Source organism: Anolis carolinensis, unplaced genomic scaffold, assembly GCF_035594765.1.
Source record: "Anolis carolinensis isolate JA03-04 unplaced genomic scaffold, rAnoCar3.1.pri scaffold_8, whole genome shotgun sequence".
Taxonomy (NCBI): domain Eukaryota; kingdom Metazoa; phylum Chordata; class Lepidosauria; order Squamata; family Dactyloidae; genus Anolis; species Anolis carolinensis.
In genome coordinates, this window is record NW_026943819.1 from 2,265,672 (window position 1) to 2,281,934 (window position 16,263).

The 16,263-nt window shown below is 43.8% G+C and overlaps 1 protein-coding gene across 1 annotated transcript; it reads left to right on the forward strand.

The window, feature by feature from the left end:
- Positions 1-360: 360 nt before the first annotated feature.
- dlat (dihydrolipoamide S-acetyltransferase) lies at positions 361-15,900 on the forward strand. The gene is made up of 14 exons (XM_008123684.3): positions 361-790; positions 3,687-3,788; positions 4,307-4,431; positions 5,352-5,517; positions 6,819-6,945; positions 7,377-7,564; positions 7,655-7,787; positions 7,883-7,950; positions 9,607-9,711; positions 9,789-9,896; positions 11,232-11,347; positions 12,458-12,620; positions 12,794-12,930; positions 14,321-15,900. The coding sequence occupies exons 1-14, from the start codon at positions 530-532 to the stop codon at positions 14,448-14,450; spliced, it is 1,929 nt and encodes a 642-aa protein (XP_008121891.2). The 5' UTR covers positions 361-529; the 3' UTR covers positions 14,451-15,900.
- The last annotated feature ends 363 nt before the right edge of the window (positions 15,901-16,263 follow it).

A 16,263-nucleotide genomic window follows, 5' to 3' on the forward strand; every position in this document is an offset into this window, starting at 1 on the left:
TAAATAAATAAATAAATGAACTGAACTGGATTATATATATGGTAGTGTGGACTCGGATAATCTGGTTCAAAGCAACTATTGCAGGTTATAAGGCTGTGTGGGAGGGCCCCCCAGTTCAAAGCAGACATTGTGGGATTTTCTGACCTGATATTCCGGGTTCTATGGCTGTGTGGAAGGGCACTGAGACCAAAAATTTCCTCTTTGCATCCAAACAGAAATGCAGCAGCTGCCTGCTGAGTCTGCAGTGTCAACAGAGGCTTTCGCGCATGCGCAGAAACCCCTTGTCGGCGGCGCCTGGAGGAGGCGACTTCGACGCATGCGCCTGGAGGAGGCAGGCAGGCAGGCAGGCAGGCAACCCCGCTCGCCCTGCCTTCGCTTCTTTACGGCCCCCTCCCTCTGGTTTTGCGGCAGTGTCGCGCGCCCTCTTCTTGGAGACGGGCGGAGAGCGAAAGACAGCGAGCGAGCGAGGGAGGTCACTTAGAGAACGGAGGCCGGGGCCTGGCTTGGGCCTAGTCCTGTGAGGAGAGCCATGTGGCGGGCGCTGGCGAGGCGCGTGGCCCGGCAGTGCGCGGCCCCCAGGCGGGCCGGGGCGGGGGCGAGCGCGGGGGCCAGGCCGCGGGGGCGCGCCTTCGCCCACCACAAGGCCGCCGCCGCCGCTTCCTCCCCCGCCTTCCCGCCCCCTCCGTGGGGCCCGAGGGCGCCGCTGCTGCTGCCTCAGACGGGAGCCGGGAAAGCCGGGCCTCAGGCCGCCCCCGCCCGGCCCTGGAGCAGCCACCCGCCCCACCAGAAGGTGAGGTACTTTTTTTTGGGGGGGGGGGGGGGGAGGAAAGGCGCCCGTCAGCCCAGAGGGTCGCGCTGCAGCTCAAAAGGCCAATGCCATTCCCATCTGCACTGCATAGGGCAGGCCTGGGCTAATTTGGGCCCTCCGTCCACCATGCCTAACAGCCTCAGGCCCCTTCCTTTCCCCCCTCGGCGGCTTAATAATAATAATAATACAGTAGAGTCTCACTTATCCAAGACTCGTTTATCCAAGCTTATGGATTATCCAAACCATTTTTGTTTTCAGTATATCGTGATATTTTGGTGCTAACTTTGTAAATACAGTAATTACTACATAGCATTACTGCGTATTGAACTGGTTTTGACCTATAAAGCCCTAAACGGTTCTGGCCCAATCTACTTGTCCGAACATATCTCCTCCTATGAGCCAGGAAGATCCCTCAGGTCATCTGGAGAGGCCCTGCTCTCGGTCCCGCCTGCCTCACAGGCACGGCTGGTGGGGACGAGGGACAGGGCCTTCTCGGTGGTGGCTCCCCGGCTGTGGAACACCCTCCCCAGAGATATACGGCAAGCCCCAACCCTTTTGAGTTTTAGAAAAGCCCTGAAAACATGGCTATGTGCCCAGGCTTTTGAAGATTAAACGATAATGACGACCCGGACTGATTTACGGCTACAGCACGAGGATTTTGGAGGAAAGGATTTTAATCATATGTTTTTATATTTTTTATATTGTTTTAATTGTTTTATTGGATTTTTATAGCTGTTTTAATTATGTATAGGCATCGAATTGTTGCCAATTTTGTACGCCGCCCTGAGTCCCTTCGGGTGAGAAGGGCGGGATATAAATGTTGGAAATAAATAAATAAATAAACTACTTTTTCTGTCAAATTTGTTGTATAACATGATGTTTTGGTGCCTAATTTGTAAAATCATAACCTAATTTGATGTTTAATAGGCTTTTCCTTAAATCCCTCATTATCCAACATATTCACTTACCCAACGTTCTGCCGGCCCGTTTATGTTGGATAAGTGAGACTCTACTGTAATAATAATAATAATAAACTTTGTGTTGTCGAAGGCTTTCATGGCCGGGATCACAGGGTTGTTGTATGCTTTCCGGCCTGTATAGCCATTTTAGAAGTATTCTCCCCTGACGTTTCGCCCACATCTATGGCAGGCATCCTCAGAGGTTGTGAGGTATGGAGAAACTAAGCAAGGAAGGTGCAATCTTGAGGTCCTGACAGGAAAAACTCAGCCGCTATCAGGACCTCAAGATTGAACTTCAAAGACTCTGCCAGAAACCTGTTCAGGTGGTCCCGGTGGTGATGGGCACACTGAGTGCCGTGCCAAAAGATCTCAGCCGGCATTTGGAAACAATAGACATTGACAAAATTATGATCTGTCAACTGCAAAAGGCCATCTGACTGGTATCTATGTTGTATATCTATCTTGTTTGCTGTGTCATAAAATAAAATAATAAACTTTGTGTTGTCGAAGGCTTTCATGGCCGGGATCACAGGGTTGTTGTATGCTTTCCGGGCTGTATGGCCATGTTCTAGAAGTATTCTCCCCTGACGTTTCACCCACATCTATGGCAGGCATCCTCAGAGGTTGTGAGGTATGGAGAAGCTAAGCAAGGAAGGTTTATATACACAGTAGAGTCTCATCCAACACTCGCTTATCCAACGTTCTAGATTATCCAATGCATTTTTGTAGTCAATGTTTTCAATACGTTGTGATATTTTGGTGCTAATTTCGTAAGTACAGTCATTACTACGTAGCATTACTGCATAGTGAACTACTTTTTTGTCAAATTTTTTGTATAACATGATGTTTTAGTGCTTAATTTGTAAAATCATAACCTAATTTGATGTTTAATAGGCTTCTCCTTAATCTCTCCTTATTATCCAACATATTCGCTAATCCAACATTCTGCCAGCCTGTTTATGTTGGATAAGTGAGACTCTACTGTATCTGTGGAAAGTCCAGGATGAGAGAAGAACTCTTTGTCAGTTGGAGGCCAGTGTGAATGTTATAATTAATTCCCTTAATTAGCATTGAATAGCTTCATCTCCTGGATTCTTCCTGCCTGGGGGCATCCTTTGTTCAGAGTCATTAGCTGCCCCTGGTTCCCATGTCTGGGACTCCTGTTTTCTGAGTGTTGCTTCTTATTTACTGTTCTGATTTTGTTCATTTTCATGGTTTCCTCCAGATATATATAAACCTTCCTTGCTTAGTTTCTCCATACCTCACAACCTCTGAGGATGCCTGCCATAGATGTGGGTGAAACGTCAGGAGAGAATACTTCTAGAACATGGCCATACAGCCCGGAAAAAAATACAACAACCCAATAATAACTTTATTTTTGTATCCCGCCTCTATCTCCCCGGGGGGGCTCACATGGTACTCCTAATACTGTATAGTGCACAGCGATAATTTTATTCCTCTCCCCCAAGACTGAAGATTGAAATGCCATTATGTCGCCCTTGGCTGCTGGCTACACTTTTATTTTGTGATGTTGTGTTTTTATAGTCCTGATGTGTTAATTGGTTGGGACTGGAATGAATTTTATATTGTTGTATTTTATTATTGTATATTGTTGGGCCTGGTCCCCATGTAAGCCGCCCCGGGGTGGGATACAAGAATAAAGTTGTTATTATTATTATGGGGACAAGCCCAAACAACATCAGTTAAAACACAAGTTGACAAAATTTAAAAACATTATAACTACATAAAGGAACATAAAACAATACCAACAAATAATTTAAAACTTGATTAGTAGAAGTAACTGAACATTCAGAGGGTAATATTGTGTAGAACTCTGAATAGGGCTGCTGAGATGTATGATTACAATCGGAAAAAGCTGCTTCCAGCTCATATCTCCTTGATCCCTTTCCCCTTGGCAGGTGCCTTTGCCCGCTCTCTCGCCCACGATGCAGATGGGGACCATTGCTCGGTGGGAGAAGAAGGAAGGCGACAAGATCAGCGAAGGGGACCTCATCGCAGAGGTAACGTGAACCTGTGGGTCCCTACATGTTACACCAGGCATGGACAAACTTTGGCCCTCCTCCAAGTGTTTTGGACTTCAACTCCCCACACTTTCTAGTAGACCGCTAGGAGTTGAAGTTCAAAACACCTGGAGGAGGGCCAAAGTTATATAATAATATAATATATTGTATATGCATATAATATTAATAATATTATTATAATGTAATGCAATGTAATAATAATACTACACTATTATAATGGTATATTTATTTTACATGTAATATTACAATATAGTGTTATAGTACAGTATAGCAATATATAATGCTTATATTGTGCTATACAAATAATATAATATATTGTATGTACATATGACTTGTAAGTCGCCCTGAGTCCCCTTTGGGGTGAGAAGGGTGGGATATAAATGTCGCAAATAAATAAATAAAGTTTTCCCATGCCTGAGTTAAAGGGTCTCGCTTTGCACCTGAGCATTAGCCCCACGTTTCCTTGCTGTAACCACATTGCTCTTCTGCCTGTGAAGGTGGAGACAGACAAAGCAACCGTAGGGTTCGAGAGCCTCGAAGAATGTTACCTGGCTAAGATCCTGGTGCCGGAAGGTACGCGGGACGTCCCCATAGGAGCCATCATATGCATCACTGTAGACAAGTGAGTACAGCCGGGATGTTCATTTCAATGCATTGAAAGTAATGTTCCAATGAAACCTTCATTCTCATTTCCCCCTAGTATTTCATGGTACATAATGCTAAAACAACACAGCTACATTTTAACTAATATCAGATTTTTGGTCAAGATTTTTGGTGTTTGTTTAGTTGTTTTAAGTCCTGATACTTTACCAAATTCTCCCAATATTGCCAATACAGTGTTCCCTCACTTATGCTGGGGTTAGGTTCCAGGACCACCCGCAATAAGTGAAAATCCGCGAAGTAGGGGCACTATTTATTTTAATATTTATACATTATTTTAGTAGTTATACACTATTTTAAGTCTTTATCAACCAATCCTGTGTTAATAAATCGCCTCCTTCTCCTCCCGTTGCTGCTTGGGCTCCTTTTCTCTTCCTTTGGCTTCTCTTTCTTCCCTTCCTTAGGCTGTAAATTGTAATTTTCATGATTTGTAATAGTCTTTTGGAGTTTATTGAAAAACCGCGAAACAGCGAATCTGTAAAAAGTGAACTGCGAAGTAGTGAGGGAACACTGTACTTCTCTGAAGTATGTTTTCATTTTGTTTTATCTAAAGCCTATATTATTATCCTCCCTTTGAAGTATTATCTAGCCGTATTGTTATATTTAGTAACACTCTTCTAATGCATTAACCTTACAATTGCCAATTGTCCCTGTTGTTATTGTTGCTGTGAAAAGGTAACAAATCCCACTCTTTATTGAAGTTGAGCAAAGATTTCAACCCAATATTTATCCTGTTACCTTACTGTGACTGACATATTGCAAAAGCTGGCCTTGTAGAGCCCAGGAGCGCACTGATGGTGCATGCCAATGGTGCGGGAAGATGCATTTATACCTTTAGTATGTTGTACCTGTGGCTCATGGCGCTTTCCTGCCTTCTCCTAGGCCTGAGCTTGTCGATGCCTTTAAGAATTCCACTTTGGATGCTGCAGCCACTGCTCCTCCAGCCTCAGTGCCTCCTCCACCTCCTCCTTCAGCGGCAGCGCCATCCGCACCCGCATCTCAACCCTCCGCTCGGGCTCCAGGGAGCTCCTACCCTCCCCACATGCAGGTACGGTAACAGCCTTCTTATCTCTCCTTCCAGGAGCCTCCGGTGGCCTAGGGGATAAAAGCCTTGAGACTTGAAGGTTGGGTTGCTGACCTGAAGGCTGCCAGGTTCGAATCCCACCCGGGGAGAGCGCAGATGAGCTCCCTCTATCAGCTCCAGCTCCATGCGCGGACATGAGAGAAGCCTCTCACAAGGATGGTAAAACATCAAAACATCTGGGCGTCCCCTGGGCAACGTCCTTGCAGATAGCCAATTCTCTCACTCCAGAAGCAACTCCGGTTGCTCCTGACACGAAGAAAAAAAAATCTCTCCTTCCTGCACCATTTGTGACCCCTATTGTTTAGTTTACATTGCCTTCCAACCTCACTCAATGCAAGCCATGATCCTCTGGCAACAGGAGAGAAAGCAAACACTTCCGCTGCCTCTTCTAAAGCTATAGAAGTGGGTCGAAGGGTTTATGATTTGGGACATTTGGCAAGTGAGGTGGATAAATGCACCTCGAGGGGTCCTGCTGGCTAATTCTGCCATAGAACTCAAGAAAACCCTGTCCAGTCAGTTTTATCTTGTAAATTTTAATCTGCATTTTCACCTGTGTGCATTTGTTATATGTACAATAGAGTCTCACTTATCCAAGACTCGCTTATCCAAGGTTCTGGATTATCCAATGCATTTTTGTAGTCAATGTTTTCAATATATCGTGATATTTTGGTGCTAAATTCGTAAATACAGTAATTACAACATAACATTACTGTGTATTGAACTACTTTTTCAGTCAGATTTGTTATATAACATGATGTTTTGGTGCTTAATTTGTAAAATCATAACCTAATTTGATGTTTAATAGGCTTTTCCTTAATCCCTCCTTATTATCCAAGATATTGGAGCCCCCAGATGGCATAGTGGACTAAGTGACTTGAAGGTTGGGTTGCTGACCTGAAAGCTGCCAGGTTCGAATCCCACCTGGGGAGAGTGTGGATGAGCTCCCTCTATCAGCTCCAGCTCCATGTGGGGACATGAGAGAAGCCTCCCACAAGGATGGTAAAAACATCAAAACATCCGGGCGTCCCCTGGGCAACGTCCTTGCAGACGGCCAATTCTCTCACTCCAGAAGCAATTCCGGTTGCTCCTGACACAAAAAAAAAAAAATCCAAGTTATTCATTTCTCCAAGGTCCTGCTGGCCTGTTTAGCTTGGATAAGTGAGACTCTACTGTATTTTCATAGTGTTTCATAAGGTAATAACTACTATGCAGTGGCGACTATTATGCGATGAAATCTGACTTGTGGTGCTCTCTTGATTCCCTAGATTGCTCTCCCTGCCCTTTCCCCGACAATGACGATGGGCACCGTTCAGAGATGGGAAAAGAAATTGGGTGAAAAGCTGAGCGAAGGAGACCTCTTGGCAGAAATCGAGACGGACAAAGCGACGATAGGTGAGAAGCCTCTCGATTCTGGATTGAGGAAGGAGGACGAAAGAGACCCATATTTTTTGAATGAAGCTCAGGTTGGGATAGTGGGGAGTCTCAAAACCACCCAAAAGCCAGCAAAAAAGTCCTCCAGATTTGAAGCTTTCGTCAGTTCCTTTGCCTCTGTGGGTTCCATTTCCAGATTAGTATATCTCCCAGCCTGTATGTAGAGCAGGCATGGGTGTTTTGGACTTCAACTCCCACCATTCCTAACAGCCTCAGGCCCCTTCCTTTTTCCCCTCGGCCGCTTAAGCGGCCGAGGGGAAAAAGGAAAGGGCCTGAGGCTGTTAGGAATGGTGGGAGTTGAAGTCCAAAACACCTGGAGCGCTCAAGTTTTCCCATCCCTGGCCGCATTTGTGCCTCCATCCTCAGTTATTCCTTTTCTCTCTTGTTTTAAGGCTTTGAAGTACAAGAAGAAGGCTATTTGGCGAAAATCCTAGTGGAAGAAGGCACAAGGGATGTGCCTTTGGGAACCCCGTTGTGCATCATCGTGGAGAGGGAGTCGGACATCGCTGCCTTTGCAGACTACAAAGATGCCGGAGTGGCCGAGATCAAACCTCCACCGCCACCCGCTTCGCCCGCTCCTGTATGTACAACTCCAGGGTTTGCACACATGGGTTTTTTATATCTATGATGGGAAAGCAAAGTGGTGATGTCCTCATCCTTTTTTCTCCAGGCGGCAGGTGCAGTTGCTCCTCCGCTGCCGCAGCCTGCAGCCAAGGGACCTGTGCATAAAGGGAGAGTGGTAGCCAGCCCCTTGGCAAAGAAACTGGCCGCAGAGAAGGGAATTGATCTTTCGCAGGTGAAAGGTGAGTGGACGTCTTGAGCGAGCCTCTGTTGTCTCATCCGCCGCTCATTCGGTTGGTGGATGCTTGAACCATTGTTCCTTCCTGCATCACACCAGGTACGGGACCAGATGGAAGGATAACTAAGAAGGACATCGAGTCATTTGTGCCATCAAAGGTAGCCCCGGTAAGTACAAACAGAGGTCAAAGCAATCCCTGGGGTCTGTTGTAGTTGGGTCAGAACTACATAGCTGCTTCAGTCCAAGTAACGTGAGTGTTGGACGCCAAGTGTGGAGGCTTTTAAACAGAGGCTGGATGGTCATCTGTCAGGAGAGGTTTGTTGGTCCTTTTTGTGCCTAGCAGGGTTGTACTGGATGGCCCTTCGGGGTCTCTTCCAACTTTAGGATTGGAAGATGTTCCAGCAAGCTTTCGAGAGGATTAGTCCCTAGGCCTGATGGATCCCCATTGTATTCAATTTCATATTTTATTTTTAGTGTGTTATCAGGGTTTCTGTATTTTATGATATTTTTATTTTATTTTTATTTTATTATGTTTTGCTCATTTTGTTTATTATTTGGCTCCCCGGCTGTGGAACACCCTCCCCAGAGATATTAGACAAGTTCCAACTCTTTTGGGCATTAGAAGAGCCCTTAAAACATGGCTACGTGCCCAGGCTTTTAACGCATAAACGATAAAGATGACACGGACTGACTTATGGATAAAGCACGAGGTTTTTGGACGAACGGATCTGAGCATACGTATTTTTAAATTTATATACTGTAATTTTATACTGTATTTAATAGTTTTAACTGATTTTATGTATTGTTGATTGATTTTGTATAGGCATCTAATTGTGCCAGTGTTGTAAGCCGCCCTGAGTTCCCTTCGGGTGAGAAGGGCGGGATATAAATATTGGAAATAAATAAATAAATAAAAAATAAATAAATAAATATTAAATTATAATTAGGTTGTTTATATTGTCTAATGTGCCTTGTGTTGACGTAAACTGTTTGTATGGTTTTCTTTTTGGCATTGAATGGTTGCCATGTTGTTGGAAACCGCCCTGAGTCCCTTCAGGGAGATAGGGCAGTCAATAATAATAATAATAATAATAATAATAATCTATTATTATTATTTTATTTTATTATGATACAGCAAGCAAGATAGATATGCTGGATTTCGTATCACAAAATCATAAGTCATACTCTTCCCAAGTGTCTAGGACTTTGTGATGTATTTTCGGATGATGCGTAAAGAATTATTATTATTATTATTATTATTATTATTATTATTATTATTAGGTGTTCTTAGATCCTAGTACCCAATACTGGGATCTGGCTTTAAGCATCCAGGCTTCTGTGTTGGTGTGTATTGAAAATTTTCCTTCATTGATGAATTTTGTCTTCGATATCTTGGACCAAGTTGCACCTTCTCCATCAAAGTGACATTTTTTCGGTAGCATCTTCACCAGAAGCATGGTGTGAATATGGACTTTCAGATAGAATCATAGAATAGATTCTGTGACTCTATCAGAAAAGTCAAAGGATGTGAAGTTACATCCCGAAAAAACCACAAAGGATTTCCTTACCGCCATTGTTGCTTAAGCATTTTTGCGAGTTTATTTTGGCCATATAGAATAATGATCTGTAGACCAAGGCTTAGGTATAGAATAGGGATCTTAGGCATCTTCATTGCTTTATTCTCCCTTCATGCTCCCCAGAAGTCCTTTTACCAACTCCCTCAAGCCCATCCTGATGAAAAATGCACATAAATAAGCTGCAAATTAGTTCTCCGGACCCCTTTCTTGGCAATCCTTGTAACCAAAGTGCTTTCCTGCATCTAGGCCCGGGCAGCAGAGCCCACTCCTATGGCAGTGCCAGCAGCAATGCCGGCTGCAGCCGCCCCGCCAGGAGTTTTTACAGATATTCCCATCAGCAATATTCGCAAGGTAAGGCCTTGCCCTTCTCACTTACTAGTGGCCAGTAACTCTCCAGGGTCTGAATAAACAAATGTGTTTTCCTGCAGGTCATTGCCCAGCGACTGATGCAATCCAAGCAAACGATACCTCACTATTACCTCTCCATCGATGTCAACATGGGAGATATATTGGTGCTAAGAAAAGAACTCAACCAGGTAATGTGCATTGTGGAGGGCCTGGTGGATATTCCGTGTCTGTCTCACAGGGTTCCCAACCCCCTTTCAATGATTTGTTTTCACCTTTAAAGCTGTCAACATTTAAGCCTATTTCGTACTGTGCCTCCTCGCCATGGATATCCCAGCCCTGTAGAGGTTTGCATCTGTTCCTCTAGAACACAAAATTTGTAATTTGAGATGAAAGGCTGTAGGGCAGAGAGGTATCTCTGTAGAAGCGGATGGGTTTCGCACCCCTGGGAGAAGAACAGCCTGCTATCATTAGGGCAGGAGAAAGCACACTATGCTTGAAGCGAGACCCCCATCCCCCTATTCTGAGAACTTGGCTTAAGTGAATCAAATCAAATCACGTTTTATTGATTAGCCCATCAGCCGTATCAAAAGCTTAAGTGAATCATAGAATCATAGATTGGAAGGGTCCCCCTGCCATGAAAGAAAAGGACAGTCAAAGCCCTCATGACAGATGGCCATCCAGTCTCTGTTTGAAAGCCTCCAAAGAAGGGGACCTCACCAGACTCCGAGGCAGAGAGTTCCACTGTTGAACGGCTCTTACTGTCAGGAAGTTCTTCCAAAGGTTCAGATGGAATTGCCTTTCCTGTCATTTGAATGCATGGCTCCATTGAGAACTGGTTTTCAGAGAAGCAGAAAGCATCCTTCCTCTTGCTTATGGCATCCTTTCAAATATTGAAATGTGGGATTAATAATAATAATAATAATAATAATAATAATAATGAAAGGCCACCCTCCTGGGATTTTTGCGCATCATCCGAAAATACATGACACAGTCCTAGACACTTGGGAAGCGTTCGACTTGTGATTTTGTGATACGAAATCCAGCATATCTATCTTGTTTGCTGTGTCATACAACGTCATTGTGTCAATAATAATAATAATAATGATGATAATAATAATAATAAATCACACAGTCCTAAACACTTGGGAAGTGTTCGACTTGTGATTTTGTGATACGAAATCCAGCATATATATCTTGTTTGCTGTGACATACAATATAATAATAATAATAATAATAATAATAATAATAATAATACATCACACAGTCCTAAACGCTTGAGAAGTGTTCGACTTGTGATTTTGTGATACGAAATCCAGCATATCTATCTTGTTTGCTGTGTCATACAATACAATGATGATGATGATGATGATGATGATGATGATGCAGTAAAGAAAGCATTCTGTCTCACTTCAGTGTTGTCCCCCTCCTTTGACTCCACTGAATAATAAGGAGGCTTCATTGGGGAGAGCCATTTCCCCGTCCTTTGATCCGTTATGCCTTTGCCGCCTGCCTTGTCTTCGCAGGAGATGCCCCAGAACACGAAGCTCTCCGTCAACGACTTCATCATCAAGGCTTCGGCCCTGGCGTGCATGAAGGTGCCAGAGGCCAACTCCTCCTGGCTGGACACCGTCATTCGGCAGTGCGTAGGCTGTTTTACACAATTCAATATCTCTTTCTGTTAATGGATAGACACATCTGGGAACACACTAGCCCTTCTGGAGAGTGTACAAGGTGCTACTGCCTATCCCACTTGTTTAAATTGAGTGCAGTAAGCAGTCAGCATTACCTTATGGAGGAAGGCAGGATTTCCGTGTGAGAAAAGCCCTCCAGGTTTCTAATGTAAACATTAATTTCATCCCCTTACTCCCCATCAGACAACAGACTATCATATCCACACACACACACACATATGATAATATGTAGGGGAAGATAGATTTGTGTGTGTGTGTGTGTGTGTGTGTGTGTGTGTGTATATATATATATATATATATATATATCAAGTTTGTGAGAAAGATCTATTATTTGAAGAGGAAGATATACATATGTATGTGTGTATATGTATATATACAGTAGAGTCTCACTTATCCAACACTCGCTTATCCAACGTTCTGGATTATCCAACACATTTTGTAATCAATGTTTTCAATACATCATGATATTTTGGTGCTAAATTCGTAAATACGGTAATTACAATATAACATTACTGCGTATTGAACTACTTTTTCTGTCAAATTTGTTGTATAACATGATGTTTTGGTGCTTAATTTGTAAAATCATAACCTAATTTGATGTTTAATAGGCTTCTCCTTAATCTCTCCTTATTATCCAACATATTCGCTTATCCAACATTCTGCCAGCCTGTTTATGTTGGATAAGTGAGACTCTACTGTATATATATATGGCAAGTGTGTGTGAGAGATTTATTATTTGAGGAGGAAGATATACATATGTATGTGTGTGGGGGGCAAATATGTGTGCGTTTTTGTATGTATGATAGTCTGTTGTATAGCTTTGGGATATGTTTGTATTTATACATATATAGAGAGAGGGAGGGAGTGCTTCTGTCTCTCCTTCCCCAAAAAATTATACAACAGAATATCTATTTCCATTATTAATGGGGTATCCAGTTTTGGGGGACATCCTGTATTTGTATCCAGCGGAAAGGAATTTGGGGTGCCACATATGAGTTGGACTGGATGGGCCTTGGGTCAGCCTCCAACTCTTGGAGTCTCTTCTTTTTGCTTTCTAGGAACCATGTTGTTGACGTCAGCGTCGCGGTCAGCACCCCGGCCGGACTTATCACCCCCATTGTATTTAATGCGCACGCCAAGGGCCTGGCTTCCATCAACCAAGATGTCGTGACATTGGCAGCCAGGGCTCGGGAAGGCAAGCTCAAGCCCCACGAATTTCAGGTCAGGAGACAGTCAAGTAGCCGAAAAAAAAGGCATGGGCAAGCTTTGGCCCTTCAGGTGTTTTGGACTTCAACTCCCACAATTCCTAACAGCCTCCCAGTAGTTAGGAATTGTGGAAGTCCAAAATGCCTGGAGAGAGGGTTGGAGTTTGCGTAACATCTCTTTCCTTTCAGGGAGGAACTTTCACGGTCTCAAACTTAGGAATGTACGGCATTAAGAACTTCTCCGCCATCATCAACCCGCCCCAGGCTTGCATTTTGGCCGTGGGGGGCTCTGAGCAGAGGCTGGTCCCAGCAGACAATGAAAAGGGGTGAGTACTTGGCACCTCTTTCAGGAGATACAGAACCAAGGAGATTACGGACTATCAGTACTGATTACTAATGAGATACTCGTTCTGCGATACTAATGCTTAAATACACAATCCCTTGAGATGAGCAAACTGAAGGCTTGTGGGATTTAAGTGTGTGTTTACTTTTTTAAGCCTGAGTTCCTCTGATAGTATCAGTCCTAGAGCTCAAGGGTGGATTACTTTGCTTGACACACAGAAGGACCCAGATTCACTTCCTACTGCTGGCAGCGTGGATGATGGTTTTGGTTGTATGAGTTCTGAGCCATTGAGTCCAACCCTTTACTCAATGCAGGAACTCATCTACTCAGTCCAGCCCTTTAAGAAAACTAAAACGCTGTTGCTATATGTTTCGGACTCTTGCTTTGCACCCATCCTTGGACAATGGATTGATTTTAAAACAAAACTTTCGATTCATTTGGCTGGGATCTTGCATTGGGAGATGTATGTCTGTCCCATAGTTATGTGTCCCGAAGCTTCTTCCTCAAATCCACGGTTTAATAGCACAGTCCTGCCCCCATTGAATAACTTACATTCAGGATGGTGGAGTCAACAGGGACAGAAGTTAGTGATTTAGATCAGTGTTCTTAAAGTCCCAAGATACCCCTGGTGCTTTATGTCTTGCTGAGGTTCTTGAACAATTTGTTTTTATTTGAGCGCCTTCCTTCCTTCCCTCCCCCTCGCTCACTCTCCCTTCCCTTCCCTCTCTCCATTCCTTCTCTCCTTCCTTCCTTTACTCCTTCCTTCTCATTCCTTCTTTCCCTCCCTCCTGTCTGTCTGTCTTCTTTCTTTCTCTTTTTCTCTTTTCTTTCTTTCTTTCTTTTCTTTCTTTCTTTTTCTTTCTTTCTTCCTCTCTCCTTCCTTCTCTCCTTCCTTCCTTCCTTCCTTCCTTCCTTCCTTCCTTCCTTCCTTCCTTCCTTCCTCGCTCTCTCCTTCCTTCCCTCCCTCCCTCTCTTTCCTTCTTCCTTCCTTCCTTCCTTCCTTCCTTCCTTCCTTCCTTCCTTTCTTCCCATTCCTTCTCTCCCTCCCTCCTTCCTTCCTTCCTTTTTCTTTCTTCCTTCCTTCCTCCCTTCCTTCCTCCCTTCCTCCCTTCCTTCCCTCCCTCCCTCCCTCCCTCCCTTTCTTTCTTTCTTTCTTTCTTTCTTTCTTTCTTTCTTTCTTTCTTTCTTTCTTTCTTTCTTTCTTTCTTTCTTTCTTTCTTTCTTTCTTCTCCTCTCTCCTTCCTTCCTTCCTTCCCTCCCTCCCTCTCTCTCTCTCTTTCTTTCTTTCTTTCTTTGTCATGCCCAGCAAACGGCCCGCTGGGATTGTTCTTCCAGGGCTTCAGCCTGAGTGTCCTTTGCCTTTTCCTGCCCAGGTTTGCCACGTCCAGCGTGATGTCGGTGACGCTGAGCTGCGACCACCGTGTGGTGGACGGAGCGGTGGGCGCCCAGTGGCTGGCCGAGTTCAAGAAGTTCCTGGAGAAGCCCTCCACCATGCTGCTATAATCCTCCCTCCCCAGGCCACTGGGGCTTCCTTGGGTCGCATCACTTCATTCTAAAAGACGCTATTTATATATATATATATATTTAGGGTTTAGACTTTTAAACAAATGTTCCTTTCTTTATTTTTAAAAAAATACCTATATCTAAATATATATATATTTGTGTGTCTGTGTGTATATATATTTATGCACACACATACACAAAGATGCTGGTAATTTTTATTGCCGGTTGTACAGGTTTAAATGGTTTGCAAAAGGCTTCCTGGAGCCAAGTGACAACTTTATTGTGTTCTCTCCAGTTTGCAAACTTTCCCCTTCTAAATAGGCCAAAGCGTTTGAAATCATGTGGAGAGGAACTCGTGCTTCCTTCCGGTCAAAGGAACAGAGCCCCACCCGGCAACTGAACGCTGCCTGTCATCTCAAAAAAAGTCTTATAAAAGCAGAGAAAATAAGTCAGATTTCTAGCACAACAAGCTTGTACATTCTGTTCTCCTGTCCTTTCGATTGACAAGTGTCACAAAGAGTGGGCTAAAACAAGCCTCCACATTCCAGCTTGTTTTGTGAAGCCAGCAGCTTTTCATAGCCTCGGAAACCCTTTTTAATAGCACTTTACTGTCATCGGGAAGGTTGTGGCAGAAACTATATTTGAAACATTGCTGACAATATCCCCTCCCTCCATTTAGTGAATGTCCGTAACAGCCATGAAACTTTAATTTTTGAGATGATGTTTCGTCTCCAGTCAGTGCTGCTTAACTCCAAGTAGATGTCTGTCTTTGGAAGAGTGGCAAAGTTCAGTCGAAATTAAAATATATCGAAACCCGATAGTCTTGAGGTGCTGAGTTGCTCTTTATTTCCCATTAAAATGAATGAGACGAGTTAGTTGTGACTGTTTATAAAGTCCTCTTCATTTCAGGTGCAAGTATAAACTTTTCTTGGCACGAGGGCCATTGTTGTCTTCCCTGCCCCAGCCTTTGCGGAAATACCAGTTTCTTGGGGAACGCTGTAAATATTGTACAAAACGTTCAGTGGCTCAAAGTGGGTTTTGTTTGCAATTGTCACCCGGATGCATTTGCGATGGCATCCACGATGGGAAAGGAATGCCTTCGTGGAAAACACTCCCCCATGTTTTGCTGTCCAATTTGGAAAAGAAAAGAAAAGAACGGAGAATCATGGAATTGCTAAGTGACAGCGAGATAAATAAATATGCCCCAAATAATTCTGTACCGTATGCATTACATTCAGTATTGTCTCTTTGTAAAGTTGTGCTACCCGATAACACTAAAAGGTGATATTCAAGATTATACTGTGGACATTTAAGTATTTTCTCTTCCTAACGGATGCGTTCCTGGTTTGGTTGGCATTAGGCTTCCATTTTGCCATCTTTGGCAAGGAACAAGTTGCACTTCAAATGTCCTGGAGAGGCCAGGAATGTTCCATTAAATGTATGAAACGAACTGGCCTGTGTTTCCTTGTCCAAGGTCTGCTTTTCTTTGCTAAATGCTTGGCTTCTGCATTTCAGTGACCCAAACGTGACTGTTCCCTTTTCCTCTCGTGAGGAGAGAGTTGACACATGAGCTTTGCCTGCTCTGAATGTTTCTCGGCTTATTTTTGGAAGCCAAGTTAACTAAAGCCTTGTGTTGAGTATGCTTGTGTGTTCACATTTGTAATAATCCAAAATTGAAGTTGAACTTTCCCTACCGATTGTTTGACTGCCGGACCAGTCTATTTGTTGCTTGTCTATTGGGAAATTGCAGTGGCAATGTCTTGGCTAGGCAGCACGAAGAGAGTAAAATTAGAATGTCCTTTATCAGCGCCAC

Coding starts and splice junctions, on each gene's coding strand:
- dlat (XM_008123684.3), top strand. CDS start 530: ATGTGGCGGGCGCTGGCGAGGCGCGTGGCCCGGCAGTGCGCGGCCCCC. Junction 3,789..4,306: donor AAGGGGACCTCATCGCAGAG/GTAACGTGAACC, acceptor CTGCCTGTGAAG/GTGGAGACAGACAAAGCAAC. Junction 12,931..14,320: donor CCAGCAGACAATGAAAAGGG/GTGAGTACTTGG, acceptor TTTCCTGCCCAG/GTTTGCCACGTCCAGCGTGA.